Raw genomic sequence first — 26892 nt, forward strand, 5'->3', positions numbered from 1 at the left:
AAATCTGAAATTATAAAACTAGCTTTTTCTTTCTCAAGACTGCTTTGGGTATTCAAGGTCTTCTGTGGTTCCACACACATTTTATTTGTTCTAGTTTTGTGAAAAATGCTGTTGGTATTTTGATGGGAGTTGCACTGAATCTGTAGAGTGCACTGGGTAGTATGGACATTTAAAAAATATTCTTCTAAATCATGAGCATGGAATATATTTCCATTTGTGTCATCTTCAATTTCTTTCAATATTTTATAGTTTTCAGGATATAGGTCTTTCACCTCCTTGATTAAGTTTATTCCTAGGTATTTTATTCTTTTTGGCACCATTATAAATGGAATTGTTTTCTTAATTTCTTCTGCTACTTTGTTATTAGTGTATAGAAGTGCTACTGATTTCTGATTATTACTTTTGTATCCTCCCACTTTACTGAATTCATTTATTACTTCTGGTAGTGTTTGGTAGAGTCTTTAGGATTTTCTATGTATAGTAGTATGTCATCTGCAAATAGTGACAGTTCAACTTCTTTACCAGTACGGATGCCCATTTCTTTTACTTCACTGACTGCTTGCCTAGGACTATGTTGAATAAAACTGGGAAAAGTGGATATCCTTGTCTCATCCTTGTCTTGTTCCTGATCTTAGAGGAAAAACTCTGTTTTTCCCCATCGAGTATGATGTTAGCTATGGGTTTGTTTGTTTTTTAAGATTTAGTTATTTTGAGAGAGAGAGCAGGGGAGGGACAGAGGGAGAGTCTCAAGCAGAGAGCCTGATTTGAAGCTCAGTCTCATGATGCTGAGATCATGACCTGAGCCAGAATCAAGAGTCAGACGTTTAACCAACTGAGCCACCCAGATGCCCCAGCTGTGGGTTTTTCATATATGCCCTTTATTATGTTGAGGTATGTTCCCTAATTTTTATCATGAATGGATGTTGAATTTTGTCAGATGCTTTTTTGCTTCTACTAAGATGATTCTATAATTTTTATCCTTTGTTTTGTTGATGTGGTTGATTGATTTGTGAATATTGAACCATTCTTGCATCCCTGAAGTAAACCCACTTGATTTTCATGAATGCTGCTTTTAATGTATTGTTGAATGTGTTTTACTAATACTTTGTTGAGGATTTTTATATATGTCCATCAAGGATACTGGCCTGTAGCTTTCCTTTTTTGTGGTGTCTTTGTCTATTTTGGATACAAGGCAATGCTGGCCTCATAGAATACATTTGGAAGCTTTCCTGTCTCTTTTATTTTTGTGGAATAGTTTGAGGAGAATATGTATTAACTCTTATTTAAATGTGTGGTAGAATTCATCTGTGACTCCCTCCACTCCTAGACCTCTATTTTATGGTAGTTTCTTGATTCCCAGTTCAATTTTGGTTACTAGTAATTTTGTTTCTAGAAATTATCCATTTTTTTCTAGGTTGTCCAATTTATTGGCATATAATATTTCATAGTATTCTCTTAATCACCTTTTCTCTCTGTGGTGTTAAGTCTTTCTTCTCTCTCACCAGATTTCCTTCATTTGGGTCCTTTTTTTTTTCTTGATGAGTTTGACTAAGCATTTATCATCTTTATCTTTCCAAAAAACCCAGCTCTTGGTTTCATTCATTCATTCATTCATTTTAGTCTCTATGTTATTTATTTCTGCCCTGATCTTTATTATTTCCATACCTCTACTCACCTTGGGCTTTGTTCTTCTTTTTTCTAATCTTTAGATGTAAGGTTAGATTGTTTATTTAGCCTTTTTCTTGTTTCTTGAGGCCAGCCTGTACACTGTATTTCCCTCTTAGAACTGTTTTCACTGCATTCCAAAGATTTTGGACTATATGTTTTCATTTTCATTTGTCTCCATGTAATTTTTTACTTCTTTTTTGATTGCTTCACTGACCCATTGTTTTTTGGCTTCCATGTGTTTGTTTTTTGGCTTCCATGTGTTTGTTTTTTAGCTTCCATGTGTTTGTTTTTTCCAGTGTTTTTCTTGGGATTTATTCCCCATTTCATCCCATTGTGGTCAGAAAAGATACATAGTATGATTTTAATCTTAAATTTGTTGAGACTTGTTTCATGACCTAACATGTGATCTATTTTGGAAAATGTTGCATGTGCACTTGAATGCATATGGGGCACCTGGGTGGTTCAGTTGGTTAAACATCTGTCTTTGGCTCAGGTCATGATCTCAGGGTCCTGGGATTGAGCCCCGCATTGGGCTCCCTGCTTAGTGGGGAGTCTGCTTCTCCCTTTCCCTCTGCCCCTCCCCCCACTTGTGCACGCTTGTGCGCTCTCTCTCTAATAAATAATTTTTTTAAAAAAGAAAAGAATATGTATTCTCTTGTTTTGGGATGGATATTCTGTATATATCTGTTATGTCCATCTGGTTTGAAGTGTCATTCAAAGACACTTGTCTTTATTGATTTTTCTGCCTGGATAATCTATCCATTGATGTGAGTGGAGTGTTAAAAGTCCCCTACTATTATTGTATTACCATCAATTTCTCTCTTTATGTTCGTTAACATTTGCTCTATGTATTTAAGTGCTCCAGTGCTGGGTGTATAGATATTTGCAATTGTCATATCCTCTTTTTGCATGGATCCCTTTATCATTATGGGATGCCCTTGTCCCTTGTTAAAAGTTTTTGTTTTCAAGTCTATTGTCTAAGTATTTCCTGCCCCAGTTTTGGGGGTTTTTTCCTTTGATTTGCATGGTAAATGTTTTTCCATACCCTTCACTTTCACTCTGTATGTCTTTAGGTCTGAGGTGAGTCTCTTATAGGCAGCATATAGTTGGTCTTGTTTTTTTATCCATTGTGCCACACAGTGCCTTTTTACTGGAGCATTTAAGCCATTTACATTTAAAGTAACTGACAGGTATGAACTTATTGCCACTTTGTTATTTGTTTTCTGGTTTTTGTAGCTCTTCTGTCTCTTGTTCTCTTTTCTCGTGATTGATGAGTTTCTAGTGTTATGTTTGGCTTCTCTCTATTTTTTTGTGTATCTATTACAGGTTTTGGATTTGTGGTTACCAAGAGGTTAATATATAACATCCTAAGTAAATACCAGTCTATATTAATCTGATGGTCATTTAAATTCAAACACATTCTTAAAAAAAAAAAAACTTTTTTCGCCCCTTCTCTTCCCTTTTTACTCCCTTCTCCGTATTTTATGTATATCCTGTTATATATCTTTTTATTCATATTTTATTACATCTCATCTGACCATCTCTTTTTCACTTAAACAAGTCCATTTAGTTTCACAGGGGAGGGGTGTGGGGGGAATGGGTTGGCCTCGTGATGGATATTAAGGAGGGCACATATTGCAATGAGCACTGAGTATTATAAGCAAACAATGAATCATGAAACACTACATCAAAAACTAATGAAGTACTGTATGGTGACTAACATAATAAAATAAATTAATTAATTAAAAAAAAAGAAGTCCCTTTTACATTTCTTATGAGGCTTAGTGTGCTAAACTCCTTTATCTTTTGTCTGGGAAACTCTCTCTCCTTCAAACCTGAATCATAACCTTGCCAGGTAGAGTATTTTTGGTTACAGGTTTTTTCCTTTCAGCACTTTGAATATATCATGCCACTCCATTCTGGCCTGCAAAATGTCTGCTGAAAAACTCAGCTTATAGTCTTACAGGTTTTCCTTTGTAGGTAACTTTGCTTCTCTCGCTGCTTTTAAAATTCTCTTTATCTTTACCTTTGACATTTTAATTATGTGTCATGGTGTGGACCTCATTGAGTTCATCTTATTTGAAATGTTCTATGCTTCTTGGACCTAGATGTCTATTTCCTTCCCTAGGTTAGGGAAGTTTTCAGCTATTACTTCTTCAGATAAGTTTCCTACCCCTTTTTCTCTCCCTTCGTCTGCAGGGACTCTTATAATGCAAATGTTTGTTTGCTTGATGCTGAGATCCCTTAACCTACTGGTTTCTTTTTTTTTTTTTTATTCTTTTTCTTTTGCTGTTCAGTTTGTTTGCTTTCCATTACCCTGTCTTCCAGCTCACTGATACATTCTTCTGCATCCGATATCTGTTGATTCCCTCTACTTTGTTTTTTTTAGTTATTGTGTTCAGTTCTGATCCTTTTTTGTATTTTCTTTCTCTTTATTGAAGTCCTCACTGAATTCTTCTCCTCTTCCCTCCAGCCCAGTGAGCATGTTTATGTTCATTACTTTAAAATCTTTATTAGGCATCATAAAGATTATCTCCATTTTACTTAGTTCTTTTTCTCAGGTTTTGTCCTGTTCTTTATTTTGGAGCGTATTCTTCCATTTGTCTATTTTGCTTAACTTTCTGTGTTTGTTTCTGTGGATTAGGTAGAACAGTTACTTCTCCTAAACTTGAAGGAATCATCTTGTATATGGTCATCCTCTGGGTAGACTGTGTGTACTTGGCGACCTTTGCTGGTTGGCTTGAGCTGTGGCTGGCATGGGCTGTGGGTTCCAGTGCTTTCCACGTAGCAGGCACCCTGCCTAGATGAAGTGGATGCAGGCCAGAGTGTCCCGGGATTCTGTGCACTGAGGGCACCCTGGCAGCTGAAGCTGAAAAGGGTGTAAGCTGGGGTATCCTGGTGCTCTTCACACTGAGGGCAACCTGACCAGCTAGCTGAAGATGAAGTGGGTGCAAGGCAGGGTGCCCCAGTAGGGCAGCTAGAGCTGAGGCAGTGTGTGGGCTGGGAGGTCCCTGAGCTCTCTGTCCAGAGGCTGCCCTGGCAGGATAGCTGAAACTAAAGTGGGTATAAGCCAGGGGGACCTGGGGCTCTCAGCACAGAAGGCACATTGGAAGGCTAGCTGAAGCCAAAGTGAATGTAAACTGGGATGTTCCAGGACTCTTGGCACAGAGGATGCACTGAAGGAGTAAATGGAGTTGAGGCAGGGTATATAGGCCAGCAGGTTCTGGGGCGTTCTGGGCAGGGGGCACCCTAGCAGGACAGTAGAAGCTAAAGTGGGCATGGGATGGTGTGGTCCCTGAGCTGTCTACACAAACTATGTCCTGACAGGACAGCTGAAGCAATTGCAAGACAGTTTGTCCCAGAGCTCTCCACACTGAGGGCAACCTGGCAGGACAGCTGTAGCTGAATTAGGTGCAAGCTGGGATGTCTCTGGGTACTCAGTGCAGGGGGTTCCCTGGCCAGGCAACCGGAGCCAAGACCAGTGTCGGCAAGAGTGTTCTGGGGTGCTCTGTACAGGGGGTGCCCTGGTTGGATGACTGGAACTGATAGAGGCATGGGCTGGGGGTTCCTGGGGTACTTCATGACAAGGGTACCGTGGCAGGGCTGTTGGGTCTCAAGCAGATGTCAGCCAAAAGGTTCTGGAGCACTCTACATTGGGGGCACCCTAGCAAGCCATCTGAAGCCAAAGTGGTGTGGGCCTCTTGAGTGTTCTGGGGTGCTTTCTGCCTGTGACTTTGTCATGAAGGCTAGAGCTGTAGTGAGTGCTAACCAACGGTGTCCCAGTGTGCACTGCCCTGTGGCCATCTTGGTGGGCTGGCTGGTACTGGTGTGGGTTAGGGGTCCAGGGCTCACCAAGGCAGCAGGCCAGTAGGCCACCGGGACTGTGCAACATTCTGTGCTGTCAAGGTGTGTGGGAAGGGCAGTGAGTGTAGACTGTGTTTATCAGCCCCTCCCACCTGCAGAGCACTCCAGCAGTACCCCTACCGTTTGGCAGAGTTCTAGACCTGGTTTTTTAATAGGCTAGATGTTCTTTTAAACCACGGCTTTTTTTTTCTGTGCCCCAGCGTCTGAGGCTGGTGTTTGCCTAGGGGACCTGGAGCTTGTTAAGGTGGCCAAGCCAGCTATGGGGACCGGACCCGGATCTGGTCTGTGCTTTTAAGGTGGAGGGAGAGCATAAACTGTGTTGTTCTCCAGTCTCTTTGACCCAGAGAGTGTTCCCACAGCTTTTTGACCACTCGGTGGAGTTCAAGGGCTGGCTCTTTTATATGCTAGTCACTCTTTTAAACCATCCTTTTTTTCTATGCCGAGTTTGTGAAGAATCTGTTCCGGGTGCTTCAGTACTTTCCCTCCCCACTGCCATTCCCAGCATGGGGTATTAGGGCCCCCTTCCTTGCCTATCTCTTACTGATCTCTTTTGTTATGCGGCAGCTGTTCAGTCAGCGCCTAGTTCTTCTTCAGGAGGAACTGTTCTATAAATAGGTTTAACTTGGTGTGTTCCCTGGAGGAGGGGCATTCAGAGTCTTTCTTTGTTGCCATCTTGGACCAGAACCTCCAAGTCTGAGCTTTCATACCATGCCAGTGACAGGCTTAGGCTCCAGGGCACTTGGTCAGTAGTAATGCTCTGGAGTGGTCACAGGCTGGTCCACTCTACTGATGATGTTGTGGACCCAGGTCTCTCAGTTTGCCTGGATACCCCTTGCACTGGAACAGAAATGACAGCTCCCCTTTTGCAGATTCTTGAACCCAGCTTATTACAGCTGCAAGCACTACCTGGAGCCTGCCTGATCAGCTTCAGTAGGTCCTGTACCACTTCCCAGTTCTCCCTAGGGAAGGAGTCAGAACAGCGGCAGCATATCTACCCTGGGCAGAACCCACAGTGGTATCCAAAGACGGAAGCATGGCCAAAGCTCCGGTCTCTGTCAGGCCCAGGCCTCGTGGACTGTCGTTGAAGCCTTGCAGAGAGGTGTGTCCACTCCAGAGTCACTGACAGTGACCATGTAGGAGAACACCACATGCGACAATATTCAGTCTCAAAGATATTTCCTAGGACTCATCTCTTTCCATTCTCATTTACCCAAGCCTAAATCATCATCAGAGTAACAGTCAGTGGTAGGCTCTATCTGGCTCCTTGTAGAATTTGCTGGGACCTGCTCAACATCCCCCTCCAGCTCTGAATATGAGACAAGTGCCCAATAACACCTTTGAATGGTCTCCGTCTGCTCTGTCCTTGCCATTTCTTGCTGGTTCCTTATGTCCCACCTGCCCTCTGTGGTCCATCTCCTGTACTAAACATGGATCCTCAACTGTGTGACAGCTCCAGGACACCACTCAGTTTTGTCAGTTAATGTGGGCCTGTTGTCTGCTAAACTCTTCTCAGTAATTTCACTTGGCTCCAGTTAGCATCCAGGCTGTGAACAGATCACTTTTTTTTTTTTATTAACATATAATGTATTATTTTTTTCAGGGGTACAGGTCTGTGACTCATCAGTCTTACACAATTCACAGGGATCACCATAGCACATACCCTCTCCAATGTCCATCACCCAGCCCCCCATCCTTCCCACCCCCCCCACCACTCCAGCAACCCTCAGTTTGTTTCGTGAGATTAAGAGTCTCTTATGGTTTGTCTCCCTCTCTGGTTTTGTTTCATTTTTCCCTCCCTTCCACTATGATCCTCTGTCTTGTTTCTCAAAATCCTCATGTTAGTGAGATCATATGATACTTATCTTTCTCTGACTGACTTATTTCGCTTACCATAATACCCCCAGTTCCATCCACATCATTGCAAATGGCAAGATTTCATTTTTTTGATGGCTACATAATATTACAGTGTGTGTGTGTGTGTGTGTGTATACGTGTATACCACATCTTCTTTATCCATTCATCTGTTGATGGATACCTAGGCTCTTTCCATAGTTTGGCTATTGTGGACATTGCTGCTATAAACACTGGGGTGCATGTGCCCCTTCGGATCCCTACATTTGTATCTTTGGGGTAAATACCCAGTAGTGCAATTGCTGGGTTGTAGGGTAGCTCTATTTTCAACCTTTTGAGGAACCTCCATACTGTTTTCCAGAGTAGTTGCACCAGCTTGCATTCCCACCAACAGTGTAGGAGGGTTCCCCTTTATCTGCATCCTGACTAACATCTATCGTTTCCTGACTTGTTAATTTTAGCCATTCTGACTGGTGTGAAGTGGTATCTCATTGAGGTTTTGATTTGGATTTCCCTGATGCCGAGTGATGTTGAGCACTTTTTCATGTGTCTGTGGGCCATCTGGATGTCTTCTTTGCAGAAATGTCTGTTAATGTCTTCTGCCCATTTCTTGATTGGATTAGTTGTTCTTTGGGTGTTGAGTTTGAAAAGTTTTTTTTTTAATTTTATTTATTATGTTATATCACCATACACTCATTAGTTTTTGATGTAGTGTTCCATGATTCATTGTTTGTGTATAAAACCCAGTGCTCAATGCAATACGTGCCCTCCTTAATACCCATCACCAGACTAACCCAGCCCCCTTCCCCCCTCCCTTCTAAAACCCTGTTTGTTTCTCAGAGTCCAGAGTCTCTCATGGTTCGTCTCCCCCTCCGATTTCCCCCCCTTCATTTTTCCCTTCCTTCTCCTAATGTCCTCCATGCTATTCCTTATGTTCCACAAATAAGTGAAACCATATGATAATTGACTTTCTCTGCTTGACTTATTTCACTTAGCGTGATCTCCTCCAGTTCCATCCATGTTGATGCAAAAGGTGGGTATTCATCCTTTCTGATGGCTGAGTAATATTCCATTGTATATATGGACCACATCTTCTTTATCCATTCATCTGTTGAAGGGCATCTCAGCTTTTTCCACAGTTTGGCTATTGCAGACTTTGCTGCTATGAATGCTGGGGTGCATATGGCCCTTCTTTTCACTACATCTGTGTCTTTGTGGTAAATACCCAGTAGTGCAATTGTTGGGTCATAGGGTAGCTCTATTTTTAATTTTTTGAGGAACCTCCACACTGTTTTCCAAAGTGGCTGTCCCAACTTGCATTCCCACCAACAGTGTAAGAGGGTTCCCCTTTCTCCACAACCTCTCCAACATTTGTTGTTTCTTGCCTTGTCAATTTTTTCTATTCTAACTGGTGTAAGGTGGTATCTGAATGTGGTTTTGATTTGAATTTCCCTGATGGCTAATGATGAACATTTTTTTCATGTGTCTGTTAGCCATTTGTATGTCTTCTTTTGAGAAGTGTCTGTTCATGTCTTCTGCCCATTTTTTGACTTGATTATTTGTTTTTTGGGTGTTGGGTTTGAGAAGTTCTTTATAGATCTTGGATACCAGCCCTTTATCTGTAGTGTCGTTTGCAAATATCTTCTCCCATTCTGTTGGTTGCCTCTTTGTTTTGTTGACTGTTTCCTTTGCTGTGCAGAAGCTTTTTATCTTGATGAAGTCCCAAAAGTTCATTTTTGGTTTTGTTTCACTAGCCTTTGGAGATGTATCTTGAAAGAAGCTGCTGTGGCCGATGTCGAAGAGGTTACTGCCTATGTTCTCCTCTAGGATTTTGATGGATTCCTGTCTCACATTGAGGTCTTTCACCCATTTTGAGCTTATCTTTGTGTATGGTGTTAGAGAACGGCCAAGTTTCATTCTTCTGTATATAGCTGTCTAGTTTTCGCAGCACCATTTATTGAAAAGACTGTCTTTTTTCCATTGCATGTTTTTTCCTGCTTTGTCGAAGATTATTTGACCATAGAGTTGAGGGTCCATATCTGGGCTCGCTATTCTGTTCCATTGGTCTATATGTCTATTTTTGTGCCAGTACCATGCTGTCTTGGTGATCACTGCTTTGTAATATAGACTTGAAATCAGGCAACGTGATGCCCCCAGCTTTGTTTTTCTTTTTCAACATTTCCTTGGCGATTCAGGGTCTTTTCTGATTCCATACACATTTTAGCATTGTTTGTTCCAGCACTTTGAAAAATGTCATTGGAACTTTGATTGGGATGGCATTGAAGGTATAGATTGCTCTGGGTAGCACAGACATTTTAACAATGTTTATTCTTCTGATCCATGAGCATGGAATGTTTTTCCAACTTTTTGTGTCTTTGGTTTCTTTCATGAGTGTTCTGTAGTTCCTAGAGTATAGATCCTTTAGTAACTCTTTGGTTAGGTTTATTCTGAGGGATCTTATGGTTTTTAGTGCTATTGTAAATGGAATCATTTCTCTAATTTTTTTCTAGAGATGCATTGTTAGTGTATAAGAAAGCAACTGATTTCTGTGCATTGATTTTGTATCCTGCCACATTACTGAATTGCTGTATGAGTTCTAGTAATTTGGGGGTGGAGTCTTTGCGTTTTCCACATAAAGTACCATGTCATCTGTGAAGAGAGAGTTTGACTTCTTTGCAAATTTGAATACACATTATTTCTTTTTGTTGTCTGATTGCTCTTGCCAGGACTTCTAGTACTATGTTGAACATTAGTGGCAAGAGTGGGCATCCTTGATGCGTTCCTGATCTTAAGGGACAGGCTCTCATCTTTTCCCCATTGAGGATGATATTTGCTGTGGGTTTTTCATAGATGGATTTTATGAATTTGAGGAATGTTCCCTCTGTCCTATACTCTGAAGAGTTTTAATCAGGAAAGGATGCTATATTTTGTCAAATGCTTTTTCTGCATAAATTGAGAAGACCATATGGTTCTTTTCTCTCCTCTTATTAATGTGTTTTATCACATTGACTGATTTGCGAATGTTGAACCACCCTTGCCTTCTGGGGATAAATCCCACTTGGTCTTGGTGGATGATCCTTTTAATGTTAGGATTTTTTTTTTGAGAATTTTGGAATCCATATTCATCAGGAATATCAGTCTGAAATTCTCCTTTTTGATGGGGTATTTGCCTGGTTTGGTGATTAAGGTAATGCTGGCCTCATAGAATGAGTCTGGAAGCTTTCCTTCTGTTTCTATTTTTTTAAACAGCTTCAGGAGAATAGATATTATTTCTTCTTTGAATGTTTGGTAGAATTCCCCAGGGAATCCATCAGGCCTGGACTCTTGGGAGGTTTTTGATCACAGCTTCAATCTCATTACTGGTTATTGGTCTGTTCAGATTGTCAATTTCTTCCTGGTTCAATCATGGCAGTTTATTGGTTTCCTGGAAGGCATTCATTTCTTCCAGGTTGCTTAATTTATTGGCATATAGTTGTGGATAATAATTTCTAATAATTGTTTCTATTTCCTTGGTGTTAGTCATGATGTCCCCCCTTTCATTCACAATTTTATTAATTTGGGTCCTTTCTCTTTTCTTTTGGATAAGTCTGGCCAGTGGTTTATCGATCTTATTAATTCTTTCAAAGAACCAGCTTCTAGTTTCGTTGATCTGATCTACTATATTTCTGGTTTCTAATTCATTGATATCTGCTCTAATCTTAATTATTTCTCTTCTAATGCATGGCTTAGGCATCATTTTGTTGCTTTTTCTCTAGTTCTTTAAGGTGTAAAGTTAGTTGGTGAATTCGGGATTTTTCTTTTTTTTTTTTTTTTTGAGTCTTGGATGGCTATGTATTTCCCCTTAGGACCCCCTTTGCAGTATCCCATAGGTTTTGGACTGATGTGTTTTCATTCTCATTGGTTCCATGAATTAAGTTCTTTGATTTCTTGGTTGACCCAAACATTACCGAGCAGAGTGGTCTTTAGCTTCCAAGTGTTTGAATTTCTTCCAAATTTATTCTTGTGATTGAGTTCCAGTAATGGACTGAGAATATGCAGGGAATAATCTCAATCTTTTAGTATCGGTCAAGACCTGATTTGTGACCCAGTATGTGGTCTATTCTGGAGAAAGTTTCATGTGCACTTGAGAAGAATGAGTATTCTGTTGTTTTAGGATGGAATGTTCTGTATATATCTATGAGGTCCATCTGGCCCAGTGTGTCATTCAAAGGTCTTGTTTCTTTGTTGATTTTCTGCTTAGATGATCTGTCTATTGCTGAGAGTGGAGTATTGAGGTCTCCTACAATTAATGTATTGTTATCAGTATGACTCCATTTGGTTAACAGTTGGCTTATGTAGATGTCTTCTCCCATGCTGGGGGCATAGGTATTTACAATTGTTACATCTTCTTGTTGGATAGACCCTTTAAGAATGATATAGTGTCCTTCTGTGTGTCTAACTACAGTCTTTAGCTTAAAATCTAATTTTCTGATGTAAGAATTGCTACCCCAGCTTTCTTTTGAGGTTTGTTGGCATGGAAGATGGATCTCCATCCCTTCACTTTCAGTCTGGATGTATCTTTAGGTTCAAAATGAGTCTCTTGTAGACAGCATATGGATGGGTCCTGTCTTTTTATCCAATCTGCACCCTGTGCCGTTTTATGGGAACATTTAGGCCATTCATTTTGAGAGTGATTATTGAAAGATATGAATTTATTGTCATCATGTTGCCTGTGAAGACCTTGTTTCTATAGATTGTCTCTGTAAATTTCTGTTCTATATCACTCGGGGTCTTTCTCCCTTTATAGAACCCCCCCTTAATATTTCTTCCAGGGCTGGCTTAGTGGTCCCATATACTTTCAGTTAGATTTTGGATACTAGCCCTTTATCTGATATGTCATTTGCAAATATCTTCTTCCCATTCTTTCTGTTGTCTTTTGGTTTTGTTGACTGTTTCCTTTGCTGTGCAAAAGCTTTTAATCTTGATGAAGTCCCAATAGTTCATTTTTGCCCTTGCTTTTCTTGCCTTTGGCAATGTTTCTAGGAAGAAGTTCCTGTGGCTGAGGTCGAAGAGGCTGCTGCCTGTGCTCCTCAGAGATTTTGAAGGATTCCTGTCTCACATTTAGGTCTTTCATCAATTTTGAGTTTATTTTTGTGTGTGGTGTAAGAAAATGGTCTAGGTTCATTTTTCTACATGTGGCTGTCCAATGTTCCCAACACCATTTGTTGAAGAGACTGTCTTTTTTCCATTGGACAGTCTTTCCTGCTTTGTCGAAGGTGAGTTGACCATAGAGTTGAGGGTCCATTTCTGGGCTCTCTACTCTGTTCCATTGATCCATGTGTCTGTTTTTGTGCCAGTACCATACTGTCTTGATGATGACAGCTTTGTAATAGAGCTTCAAGTCCAGAACTGTGATGCCACCAGCTTTGCTTTTCTTTTTCAAGATTCCTCTGGCTATTCGGGGTTTTTTTCTGGTTGCATACAAATTTTAGGATTATTTGTTCCATTTCTTTAAAAAAGTTGATGGTATTTTGATAGGGATTGCATTAAATGTGTAGACTGCTCTAGGTAGCATAGACATTTCACAATATTTCTTCTTCCAATCCATGAGCATGGAACGTTTTTCCATTTCTTTGTGTCTTCCTCAATTTCTTTCATGAGTATTCTACAATTTTCTGAGTACAGATCCTTTGCCTCTTTGGTTAGATTTATTCCTAGGTATTTTATGATTTTGGGTGCAATTGTAAATGGGATTGACTCCTTCTTTTGTCTTGTTGTTTGTGTATAGAAATGCAACTGATATCTGTGCATTGATTTTATATCCTGCCACTTTACTGAATTCCTGTTATGAGTTCTAGCAGTTTTGGGATGGAGTCTTTTGGGTTTTCCACACAGAGTATCATACCATCTGCAAAGAGTGAGAGTTTGACTTCTTCTTTGCCGATTCGGATGCCTTTGATTTCTTTTTGTTGTCTGATTGCTGTGGCTATGACTTCTAGTACTATGTTGAATAGCAGTGGTGATAGTGGGCATCCCTGCCATATCCCTGACCTTAGGGGGAAAGCTCTCCGTTTTCCCCCATTGAGAATGATATTCGCTCTAGGTTTTTCATAGATGGCTTTTATGATATTGAGGTATGTACCCTCTATCCCTACACTGTGAAGAGTTTTAATCAAGAAAGGATGCTGTTCTTTGTCAAATGCTTTTGCTGCATCTATTGAGAGGATCATATTGTTCTTGTTCTTTCTTTTATTAATGTATTATATCACATTGATTGGTTTGCAGATGTTGAACCAACCTTGCAGCCCGGGAATAAATCCCACTTGGTCATGGTGAATAATCCTTTTAATGTACTGTTGGATCCTGTTGGCTAGTATTTTGGTGAGAATTTTTGCATCCATGTTCATCAGGGACATTGGTCTGTAATTCTTTTTGATGGGGTCTTTGTCTGGTTTTGGGATCAAGGTAATGCTGGCCTCATAAAATAAGTTTGGAAGTTTTCCTTCCATTTCTATTTTTTGGAACAGTTTCAGAAGAATAGGTATTAATTCTTCTTTAAATGTCTGATAGAATTCCCCTGGGAAGCCATCTGGCCCTGGGCTCTTGTTTGTTGGGAGATTTTTGATTACTGCTTCAATTTCCTTACTGGTTATGGGTCTGTTCAGGATTTCTATTTCTTCCTGGTTCAGTTTTGGTAGTTTATACTTCTCTAGGAATGCATCCATTTCTTCCAGATTATCTAATTTGCTGGCATATAGTTACTCATAATATGTTCTTATAATTGTATTTCTTTGGTGTTGGTTGTGATCTCTCCTCTTTCGTTCATGATTTTATTTATTTGGGTCCTTTCTCTTTTCTTTTGATAAGTCTGGCCAGAGGTTTATCAATCTTATTAATTCTCTTAAAGAACCAGCTCCTAGTTTCATTGATCTGTTCTACTGTTTTTTTGGTTTCTATGTCATTGATTTCTGCTCTGATATTTATTATTTCTCTTCTCCTGCTGGATTTGGGCTTTATTTGCTGTTCTTTCTCCAGCTCCTTTAGATGTAGGGTTAGGTTGTGTATTTGAGACCTTTCTTGTTTCTTGAGAAAGGCTTGTATTGCTATATACTTTCCTTTTAGGACCGCCTTCACTGCACCCTAAAGATTTTGAACAGATGTGTTTTCATTTTCATTTGTTTCCATGAATTTTTTCAGTTCTTCTTTAATGTCCTGGTTGACCCATTCATTCTTCAGTAGGATGCTTTTTAGCCTCCAAGTATTTGAGTTCTTTCCAACTTTCCTCTTGTGATTGAGTTCTAGTTTCAAAGCACTGTGGTCTGAAAATATGCAGGGAATAATCCTGATCTTTTGGTACTGGTTGAGACCTGATTTGTGACCTAGGATGTGATCAACTCTGGAGAATGTTCCATGGGCACTAGAGAAGAATGTGTATTCTGTTGCTTTGGGATGGAATGTTCTGAATATATCTGTGAAGTCCATCTGGTCCAGTGTGTCATTTAAAGCCTTTATTTCCTTGTTGATGTTTTGCTTAGATGATCTGTCCATTTCAGTGAGGGGGGTGTTAAAGTCCCCTACTATTACTGTATTATTGTCAATGTGTTTCTTTGATGTTGTTATTAATTGGCTTATATAATTGGTTGCTCCCATGTTAAGGGCATGGATATTTGTAATTGTTAGATCTTGTTGGATAGACTGTTTAAGTAGGATATAGTGTCCTTCGTCACCTCTTATTATAGCCTTTGGCTTAAAATCTAATTTGTCTGATATAAGGATTGCCACCCCAGCTTTCTTTTGATGGCCATTAGCATGGTAAATAATTTTCCACCCCCTCACTTTCAATCTGGAGGTGTCTTTGGGTCTATAATGAGTCTCTTGGAGACAGCATATCAATTGGTCTTGTTTTTCTTTCCAATCTGATACCCTGTGTCTTTTGATTGGGGAATTTAGACCATTTACATTCAGGGTAACTATTGAAAGATATGAATTTAGAGCCATTGTATTGCCCATAAAGTGACTGTTACTGTATATTGTCTCTGTTCCTTTCTGGTCTATGTTACTTTTAAGTTCTCTCTTTGCTTAGAGGAACCCTTTCAATATTTCTTGTAGGGCTGGTTTGGTGTTTGCAAATTCTTTTCGTTTTTGTCTGTCCTAGAAGCTTTTTCTCTCTCCTATTTTCAGTGATAGCCTAGCTGGATATAGTATTCTTGGCTGCATATTTTTCTCATTTAGTGCTCTGAATATATCATGCCAGTCCTTGCTGGCCTGCCAGGTCTCTGTGGATAGGTCTGTTGCCAGTTTAATGTTTCTACCATTATAGGTTACAGACCTCTTTTCCCCGAGCTTCTTTCAGGATTTTCTCTTTGTCTCTGAGACTTGTAAGTTTTACTATTAGATGTCAGCGTGTTGACCTATTTTTATTGATTTTGAGGGGGGTTCTCTGTGCCTCCTGATTTTGATGCCTGTTTCCTTCCCCCAAAAAAAGTTCTCCGCTATAATTTGCTCCAATATACCTTCTGCCCCTCATTCTCTCTTTCTTCTTCTTCTGGGATCCCAATTATTCTAATATTTCACTTTATGGTATCACTTCTTTCGAATTCTGCCCTCGTGATCCAGTAGTTTCTCTTTTTCTCAGCTCCTTTATTCTCCATCATTTGGTCTTCTATATCACTAATTCTCTCTTTTGCCTTATTTATCCTAGCAGTTAGAGCCTCCACTTTTGATTGCACCTCATTAATAGCCTTTTTGATTTTGACTTGGTTAGATTTTAGTTTTTTTTTTTCCAGAAAGGGATTTTCTAGTATCTTCTATGCTTTTTTCAAGCCCAGGTAGTATCTTTAAAATCATCATTCTGAACTCTAGTTCCAACACCGTTCTAATGTCCCTATTGATTAGGTCCCTGGCAGTCTGTACTGCCTCTTGTTCTTTTTCTTGAGGTGAGTTTTTCCATCTTGTCATTTTGTCCAGAGGAAAATGGATGAATGGGGGGGAAAGAAAGGGAAAAAAGTAAAAAAGAATATCATCAGGCTGGTGAATAGAACAGAGCCACACACTAGATTTTGGGTGTATTTTGGTCTGTTCGAAGAAACTGCCTCCCAAATTTTTAAAGACATATATATACAAAAATAAGGATAAGTACAATGAAGATATGGACTATGACTGTAAAGATGAAAAGTAAAAAAGATTTTTAAAAAGGAACTGATAAATTGGTTGGGGAAAAAAAAATGTGATCAGGCAGGAGAGTAGAACAAAGCCATACAATAGAGATTTAGGGTATATTTTGGTCAGAAGAAACTATCCCAAAATTTCAAAGAGAGAAAAGCTTGTGTGTGTGTGTGTGTGTGTGTGTATAAGGTTAAATACAATGAAGGGATAGGATATCACTCTAAAAATGAAAATTAAAGATTTTAGAAAAAGGAATTGATAAGAGGTTGGTTGAAAAAGGGAAAAAGAAAAATTCAATAAAAATAGAAAATTAAAAAAATTAACTTTGAAAAACTAAAGAATCATGGGGGGAAAAGCCATGAATTCTATGTCCTGTATTCCCCTAGTGCTGGAGTTCTGCCATTCTCATTGATTGGTAAACTTGGTCTTGGTGGGCTGTTCTTGCTGATCTTCTGGGGGAGGGGCCTGTTCCCATGGTTCCCAAATGTCTTTGCTGGAGGCAGAATTGCCCCGCCCTTGCCAGGTCTGGACTAAGTAATCTGCTCGGGTTTGCTCTCAGGAGCTTTTGTTCCCTGCAAGCTTTCCGTATAGCTTTGGAGGACGAGAGTGAAAATGGCGGCCTCCCAGTCTCCATCCCGGAGGAGCCGAGAACTCGGGGCCCCACTCCTCAGTGCGCCCCCAGAGAAAAGCAGTCAGTCACTCCCATCTCCCCAGTCTCCAGCCACACTCACCCGGCCTGTGATCTATCTCTGGCACACGATCCCGTGTGGAGTCTCCAAATCCAGCAGATCCCTGCCGTGTGCTCCCGTGCCACTCCTCCTGGGGGAGGGAGAGTCTCCCTGGATCTGCCACTTGTTGGGTCCCTGCTGGAAGAGCAGTGGCCGGACTGTGCCGCGGATCACAGTTTATGGCCACCCCGAGCTGAGAGCCTGCTCCTCGGTTCTGTCTCTGCAGCCGGCTTCCCCGCTCCTATACCTGGGAGCTCTGCCGCACTCAGGCATCCCCGGTCTTTCTGTGACCCTGAGACCACACTGTCCCAGCAAGGGTTCCACCCCCTGCTTAGCCACTGGAGCAACATCCCTTAGTGGAGTTGACTTCTAAAAGTTCTGACTTTGTGCCCCATTGCTCTATCACTTGCTGGTAGCGGCTGACCAAGGCCCCCTCCCCCGCCGTCTATCCTCCGGAATATCGCCTTGGATTCACTTCTCTGCACATCCTACCTTCCAGAAAGTGGTCACTTTTCTGTTCAGAGGGTTGCTGCTATTTTCTTTGATCTCCTGTTGAGTTCATAGGTGTTCAGAATGGTTTGAACCATTACCTATCTAGCTGAATTCCTGGAACCAGACGAAATTTAGGTCTCCTACTCCTCTGCCATCTTGCTCTTCCCCACCCCAGATCACCCTTTTTTGGGTTCGTTATTTCTTAAATGATACCATCATCATCCTAGGTAATATCTTTCCATCTCTTTCCTCCTAGACCTCTTCTAGCCCTTAAAATAAATCCATCTGGTATTTCATCACAGAGGGAATTCCTATACCTTTCCTGTAACTTCTGAATTCATCTACATAAATCCTTGGGTTTATTTGGTTTTAAAATTCTGGATTGTGTTTCTCCTGGGGCTGGTTCCCAAGATCCCTTTTTGGAAGTGTAAGAGCATCTTTCATCTCTAATGGTCTTTTATGTCCAGCCGGCTCCAGCATTGCTATGGACCATTCCTTAAACCCTTTCTGACCCCTGTCCTCATGGGCACACTACTGCTATCAGCCTCAGGCCTCACTGGTACCCTCTTAGCCAACCAGCATCTTCCTCTGGTCTATTATCACATCACTGTGATTCCCTTAATTCCTTACCTTATACCCATCTTCACCCCTTACTCTGTCTTCAGCAGGTAAGACTGACCTTTAGAGGAACCTCCAAAACGCTCACCAAATGTTGCCAATTGCAATTTCTTAGCAGAGCCTTCTTTCCTGGCAATTTGTCATTACCCCTGATCTACAAAGGAGCAGCTCGTAGTTTAAAATTCAGCTTGTAGAACTTTTGTGATTGACGTACACTGATGTTTTTATTTTTTTCTTTTATTTGAATGACTTCAGAGGGGCTTTGTGCTTTTTACATGCTCAACATGTTCCCAACAATTTCCTATATTCTTTTATCTGGCCAATTTTATTGATTTGTATTAATGAGATCGATATCTATAACCAGTTCCAGTCCTGGTAACACCTGCCAAATCTTTTGCCCAGACCTTCTAAGTTCTCCTTTGTCCCTCCCTACTAACCTCTAGATTTGTGGCATCATCTAATGGAGTATCCTTAACTCTTTGCTCAATATGCTCATCCTTCTTTGAGACCTATCTTTCAGTGAGAAATCTTCCTCCAAAACTCAACTACCCTAATGATTCTAACCCATATATGAACATCTCTGATCATTACATTTGATTTTCTATTAAATCATTCTCCATTTTGAGTCCTAATACAAGTCTGGGAGAATGAGTTAAATGTTTTTCTATGTTTCTAAATAAAAAAGACCATAGAAAGAACTAAAAATAGTTCAACTTCAGTGTTCCACATGTTATTGGTTTGTTGTACAATTCTTCATTCTTAGTTTCCAAAGAAAGGAATTTCTCACCCTTTATCTACCTTTTGCAGTTGTGTATAAGGACATATACTCATTCACCATAAACACTTCTAATAACAATCCTATCTCACCTTCCAAATAGGCCCTATTTCCCCACACACTCATACAAGTTACTAGCATAGATATATAAATCAGTTTGTACATGCTTTGGGGGAAGTTTTTTATATTTGAAATAAAAACATGTTAAAGTAGCTACAATCAAATTGTTTTTGCTAACAGAGCTTAATCAAAACATGGACAAAAACCTAAAATAATTTATGCCAAATTTGCCACTTTTGCAGTTACCTGGTTTGCTGGGAGTAGTAGCTAGGAACCTAAGTTTTAGTATTACTTTTCTGTTGTTGGGCACATAGACCAATTACTTATAAAAGCTGATATTCAATTACAAATGGAAGTGATGACCTCTTTTTAATAAAGACCTGGTGGCTTTTATTGAAATGCACAAAATCTACATGCATGCCTATATGGTTTTTGTTTTTTAACCTCAGGAAATCAATGTGTTGACAGTCGCCTTGGTCAACCAAGACCGAGAGAACAGTATTGAAAAAAGAAGCCAAGGCTTAAAATCAGAGAAAGAAGCTCTGCTAATTGGTAAGGAAATTGTTTTCCTCATCCTTTGTCTTAAATAATATTAAAATAATTCACCTCCAACCTGTTAACAATTGAAACAGCTTTGCCTTCTGGTCAGAAGTGAGATTAACTTCGTCAAGATTATATTATACTTACATTTCAAATTAGGGACAAACTAAGGGGTTTTGCTCTTTTGTAACCATGTATATTAGTTGGCTGTACAACATAAAACTGATTACAAGACTACGGATTAATTTGCATGTCACATGTTACAAATCTGAATTCCAAAATTTGGACACATAGCTTCCAACTGAAGGCCAGGTTGCGTCCAGTCCAAAAGTTCCAAATCAAGCCAGATCCCCAGACTCAAGAGAGGCTGCATCCTGAGGTCATCCCTGTAATGCTGATGATATAGGGACATCTGGACTACCACTGCTAGACTAATCCAGGCTTCCCTGCCCAAGTTTGGATCCATTTAACCAACATAAATAAAACAAGCTGGCCACAAAGGAAGGAGAAAGGAAGGAAAAATTTACTGTTCTTTATTTGCCCCACAAAATACATCTAGGTTGGCATTTTTCTTGGCAGGGGGTGGTCTGGACCAGAGTCAAAGCTCTAACTAGTCTCTTTTTGAGAGTCCTCATGAGCAGATCCAGAAGTAGTACTTATTCTCACAAGGAAGAGTTCTTGATGAGGTTATGTTGGTGACATGCCTGGGACTCCACTTTAAAAGCTGGTATGTTTAAGGGCTGTCTCCAAAGTCCTCTCTAGAGAAGGAGAAGTTGTCCTCCTCACTCTGTGATGCACAGCATTCATTCAAGCTATGCCTTGGCACTGACCCTGGTGTGAGGTTCCAAGTTTAAATTGGCTCCTCCTTGGCACAGTTAAGAGTGAAGAATGAGGCTGTTGTACATGTGAGACAAATTGTTCTTCTATAGTTGGTATTCTGGCAGAAGTAACACCTGGTTACATTTTCTAAATAATGCATGCACTCACCTCAAAATGACAGGTACACCAGGGCCTGTAGAAGCTGGCAGAGGAGGAATTAAATTCAAGATAGTCCAAACTTCATCCATCATATATAGATTTTTCAACTACAGGGTTATTGAATATGACATCAACTTAGAGATACTCCAAGGAAAACCAATTATTTTTTTTCTCTCTGATGATATACAGCTGTAATAACGTGCCATGCACAAGTTTCATAAGACATGCTGATGTGTTATCAGTTCCAGGAACCCAAAATGAACCTGTATGTAGTTGGCAACTGGATTTTTCTTCTATTGGAAAATGTGTCAAACCCTGACAACTGTTTCTCTTTTGCTCAGTGTGACAAAGTAGTGATCTCCCCCATGATTTTGGGGTATGAACAATACAGACCACTTGAAGCTTAAAAAAATGGGAGTGAGTCTCCATTTTTTAAATTTCATGCCTCTCATAAAGATTGCTTCTCCTTGTATGTTCTGCTTGGAGAACACAGTTCACTTACAATGTCTCCTAAATAATTACTATTCATCACACACACTTTTTTTTCAATCAGCCACCTCAAAATTTAAGAAATGATCTGCTTTACACAACACAGGTTAATCGGAGTAGATAATTTATAACAAGTTATCTCTGCTGAGGTCTTTAGTATTAGAAAATTCAAAAGTGTATTAGAAAGAAAAAATTTAGTCGGAATCTTCAATAAGAAGCAGGCACAACCAACTCTGTTTTCCAGGATTTTTCCCCTCACTTTTGGTCTTTTGAACTGGTTTACCAATATTAGCATTTGACACTTCTTTTGATCAATATATGAGAAGGGAGGCTAAAGACTCAAGTTTTTGATTAAAATAAACTTGGGAGGTTTTTTTCCCCCTTCATTTCTCCATTACCTCTCTACCTTGATATTTTATCTTAATCTACCTTAATGGAAATTTTAAAACAGATGTGCTCCCCACCCACGCCCTCCCCCCAAATACTGAGGTACTTATACTTCTGTCGTCAGAGAGAGAGTAATCATCCAGAGGAATGACAAGGTAGAAAAGAGTTTCTAAGACTGGCAAAATGGATCCTGCCGGTAAGTGTGCCTCTCTGCTAAGTGAGTTTGGCCATCCATATTTTGTAGAAACCTGAATGCTGAGACCAAAAAGACTTCTCCTGCAGCTTCTGGAATTTAGTTAAATGTTGTGACAGGGACAGAATGACAGAATATGGATTCCAAACTGCTTTGGATCAGGCTAGACAGAGAAAGGAGTTTCTGGTGCTGCGGATACTCTTTTCTGAAGAACACTTGGTAGAATGATTCTGGGAGTCCCCTGGACTTCTGATATATCTGGAGAGGTCGGGAATACTCTTTGCAGTCTCCCCAGAATCTTCCCATGGAATAATTAAACCTATATAGATATAGGGTATAGTGGGCCTGCTCCAAGTCAGCCTAAGAAAGCCAGGAGCATAGCAAAAATCTCCCTTGAATTGGAAATACTTATTAGCAAAATCTTTATCACATCTGGGTACCTATAGTATATGCAAATATATTCAGATAACACCCTCTTGGGATACACAAATGTTATATAAAAATGCACAGTGGCATAAATCTTGATTTCCTGGAAGAGAAGCAGGGAGTGAGAAATAAGCTATTCAAATAGATTCCATATATAGAGAACATAAAACTGAGGCTAGAACTTCCTAAACAACAAGTAATACTAATTATTTGTGATTATTTGTGACACTAATCTAGCTGGGCAAAAGTATGTATTCTTTCTCATGTCCTTTTTATAAAACTGGAGTCTTTAAGATATAAGGTAGATACATAACAGAAGATCAGTGGGATTTCATTGATATTATTTGGAGTTTTGCAGATTTGGATTCTGAGTCCCTTGTGAGTTCAACCATTCTGCTAAATTTTCCGCTTGACAATTAACGGGGACCAAGTGCTATATTCCAACTCAGCTAAAAAGACGGGCCCTTGGAAAGGACTTTATTATTATGATTTCTGGATTATTTTATAATCAATCCTTGTAAAGACAGGTTAACATGTAATTAGACCTAACAGAATTACATGATTATGGAGGGCAGTACAGGGGACTATTTTATAGCTCACAACTCCACAGTAGCTACATATTAGGTCAGCCTGATGTTGCCTAGCATCTAAGCCCGAACTCCTAGTCCTCTTCACATTTGGCCTGCACATCGGATTTGGCATGTACTGACCTTATATGGGATAGAATGAGACAATACTTTTGATTTAGTACCAAAGCTTTGGAAACCATTAGCTATTATTATGAAGAATGGATCAAAAGAATTTTTATTGATAGGCAAATAGCTCAGAAGAGATGCCAACAGTATAACTCTGGGTCTGATCACTCCACCTTCTCTTTCTTTTTAAATGATTCTAATAAAGTAGATTTCCAATCCTAACAGCCCTGATTGGCACCCTGTCAATGCTAGTCATCACTCCAAATCCCATCCAGATATAGTCAAAACCTTCTCAACAACTGTTTTATAAAGTATCTGTGCTTCAGAACTTCCCCAGACCCCTGAAAACCCTCTGCAAATTCTTAATGATAAGACAAGCTTCTTTACAGATCACCCTGACTCTGACCCTTCTGCAGATCAGGACATACATATTACAGGGAACCACGACGCTGCTTCCCGTCAACGCCCCCCCCCCCGCCCCATCTCCATCACTACCACCAGTTCATGCATCTGTGCACAACCAGTCTATCTGAACAGAAACGTTCCCCCTAATACATAGGTGTTAGGAAGCAGATGAATGGACTATAGAGAAATACACTTTTAAAGAAGGTTAAATGGTGACGTTTTGGTGTTTTCAGTGAAAGGAGTTGAGGCTATATTTAGGCTGCACCTGAACAGAGTAATCTGGGAAATATGTGCTTCTCTGAAAGCTGACCATAAGGAATGAGTCATTGACCTAAATCTTGTTTCCAAGACACAAATGTCCATATCAATAAATCAACAAACATTTGTCAAGAGCCTACTATAAAAATTACCAGCCTTCATTGTGGAAAGGAATCATCTGGGCAGCCTGTTAAAAAGGTAGACTATCTGCCCCCCACCCCCCACACACAGATTGTGTTTATTCTAAAACTGACATCCAAGGTGATAGTCAAACAGGCACTAATGGGACCATGTTCTGAGAACTACTCGCCTATCATATGCCCGAACCTGTGGTCACCGACGGTAGTCATCAGGTGATCTCTTCCCTCAAGAAGTTCATAGACTAGTGAGAAAGGAAGCAGTTAATGACGAAATATGGTTTGTACTAAAATCAGAAACCCAAGAAAGGGCTACTTACACTACAGATGGTTTGTTAGAAGAAAGGACGGTCAAATGAGTCCTAAAGGAAGAATAGTTTCTCCAAAGAGATAAGGGAGTTGTCAAGGCCATTTCAGACACAAGGAACAAAGTACTGAAGGGACCACATATAGTCTCAGGGGGTTAGTTAAAATAAGACTGACAGACATTTTTAAATTTTTTCTTTAAATTAAAAAAAAAACTGTACAAGATCAAGTATGGTTCTTACCAGATAAGTGGAACAAACTGCTTTTTGGAAAATTAAAGCTTTTTAGAATCCCAGCGCACTGAGAAGCACGAGAGCAGTTACAGTGTTGGGTCTGCCTTCTAGCACTCGCTCACAGCCTTGCCTCTCCCCAGTTCCCATAAACACTCTAGCGTTCAGCAGCTATTCACAGGAAACTGTAGGCTCGTGGCTTTAGTGGGAAACCCAGATTTCACAGGGCATGCTCCTGGCTGCCTCTCAGGTTCAGTGTCCATGAAGCCTTGTAGGCTGCAACAAGAGGCAAGAACATTTCAGGCTGGCTTCTGGTCAGGCCTCTGTTGGCTGTCAGCAAGACAGAACCATCTAGAGACACAGCTGTTCCTCTGCAGAGCTGAGGTTCCTAGAACTCCCTGGGAAGCCCTCTCCCCCCAGCAAGCTGCCAGGCCTCAGGGTTTTCTGAAGTGCCCAGGACACCATCAGCCAGTGTGGATGTAGGGAAAGCCAATCTCAGCCAGGACTTGGAGTGAAACCCCAAGCAGCCTGAGGAAGGGGAGTCTATTCTGGTAGGATTCCATCTGACCAAAATGAATGTATAAACTGATATTTCGTTCTCAACAGGTAACCAGTAAACTTTTTAAAATAGGACTCCATCAGAGAAAAAGATGGGAGTGGGGCGGATTTGCCCGTGACAAACCCCAGTACCTGATAATCTCTGAACGGCCCTCAGCAAGGGAGGCCCATTCTGAGTACTGGCAGATGGAGGCACTGGATTCACCGGGCAAATCCCTGATCCACTGTGGATCTAATTCCTCATACTGAATAAAGTTAGGAGGTCTGATTAGATGGTCTTCTTCACCTCACTACTCTGTAATCTGTGAGCACCATCAGGAAAGCTGCACTGCCCCTTAGGCAGTGATGTTACAAGGAAGCAGATGCTCAGACCCTCAGCATATGAACACAAGCTCTACTATCGCATACCTTGAAAACAAAAGAAAAGGAAAACTTGTCTTGATGCCAACAGCCCATCTCCCTGCTCCCCATCCAAGCAGAATTCTCCATAGCCCTGTCTACACTCACAGCCTCCACTCCCTCCCCGGCCACTCCAGGATGGCTGGCACCCTCACACTGAAGCCGCTCTGTCAGCGTGACCAGAGAATGTCACGTTGCCAGTGTGCCAACGCCCTCCGTTTGTCACGTGCACCTCACACAGTGGGCCCCTCACATCTGAGCAGAAATGCCGCCTCTCGGCTGTCATGCCACCATTCTTTTTTACTGATCGCTCCCGCTCAGATCCCTTTGATGAGTTTTCCTCATTCTAACCTCTAAATTTTGGGCTTCTTCGGGGTTCAGTCTTGAGGACTCTTCTCTACCTGCATAATCTCAATGAACAGTACACTTTGGCGTCGAGTCCCTTTTGGTGGCCACCGACTCCCAAATTTATACCATCTCCAACTGCCATTTGGTATCTCCATTTAGATGCTAATGGACATCTCAAATTTTAAAAAGCCAAAACGGAATGCTGGATTCCCCCTTTTCTCTGCCCTAACATGCTCCTCCCCTAGTATTCCCAGCCGAGAAAATGCTACCACCCAGTTGCTCAAGCCAAATACCGAGGACTCCTCCTCCCGAGCCTTTTACCACTCGCATGCGTTCCACCAGCTCCACCTTCAATGCCCACTACTCTTTGGTCCAGATCACTCCTTACCACTTCAGTTCAGGTTTTGTGCAGACACTTCTGAATGGCCTCCCAGTTTCCTTTTCATCTATTCACCAAACAGCAGTTTGAATGAAATTTTTAAAACATAATTCAGATCAGGAACACTACATCAAAAATTAATGATGTAATATATGGTGATTAACATAACAATAAAAAATTTAAAAAAAAACATAATTCAGATCATATCATGCCCCTACTTAGAACTCTAATGTTGGCTCCCTGCTGTATTTAGAATTTAATCCACACCCCTTAATCTGTCATACAGGGCCCTAAGTGGTCTGGCTCCCTACCTACCTCCAAAATGCATGCTGTACCCCTCTCCAGCCAAGTTTGTTCTGGCCAGCTCATTTCCACCTCAAGTCTTTTGCACATTCCGTTGACTGTACCTGGAATAATCTTTCCCCAGGCTGTCTGTGGCTGGCTCCTTCCCATCTGACACAGGAAAATCTACCTTCACTCCACTTTCCGGTATAAAATAGCACTCCACCAAGCTTGAGCCTGTTGCGTTTTCTTCACTCTGTTTACCACTACCTGAAAATATTTCCTTTATTTTTAATCTTTGTGTTTACCTCCGTAACTTACCTAGAATATAAATTCCCCCAGAGCAGGAACCTTGTCTGTCTTGTGCAGTGCTATGTCCCCAGCACCTAACTGCTGCTAAGGAAATGCTTAAAGAGGAGTGAATGAAGCAGTAAAAATCTAGCACTATCTAGCTAATTTAAATGCTGCTGCTTCTTTGGTCTTAGGACTAAAAAGGGGAATAAACTCAATGATTTTGATGGAGAAAGCTCAAAATGCTTTTTTACATGCCTGTTTAAATGGGCCTTCCTAATGAGGGGCTTGCCACGGGTTGCACAGAGCTGGTCTGTCTATATGTATGTCTTTCTAAAGCAGTTTTTAAGGCCCTGAAATATGCAGCTTTAAAGCTCAAGAGTATGGACAG

The 26892-nt window shown here is 40.7% G+C and overlaps 1 protein-coding gene across 1 annotated transcript in view; it reads left to right on the forward strand.

The window, feature by feature from the left end:
* The window catches only part of ENOX1 (ecto-NOX disulfide-thiol exchanger 1), a 251530-nt gene that overhangs the window by 210288 nt on the left and 14350 nt on the right, over nt 1-26892 (forward strand). Inside the window, exon 13 of the mRNA XM_028106142.2 lies at nt 19650-19752. Coding sequence (XP_027961943.2) covers nt 19650-19752 — 103 coding nt within the window. The remainder of the gene's footprint in view (nt 1-19649; nt 19753-26892) is intronic.

Source organism: Eumetopias jubatus, unplaced genomic scaffold (assembly GCF_037043125.1).
Source record: "Eumetopias jubatus isolate StellerSeaLion01/CBP00866 unplaced genomic scaffold, mEumJub1_p1.0 scaffold_3, whole genome shotgun sequence".
In the NCBI taxonomy this organism is placed as follows: domain Eukaryota; kingdom Metazoa; phylum Chordata; class Mammalia; order Carnivora; family Otariidae; genus Eumetopias; species Eumetopias jubatus.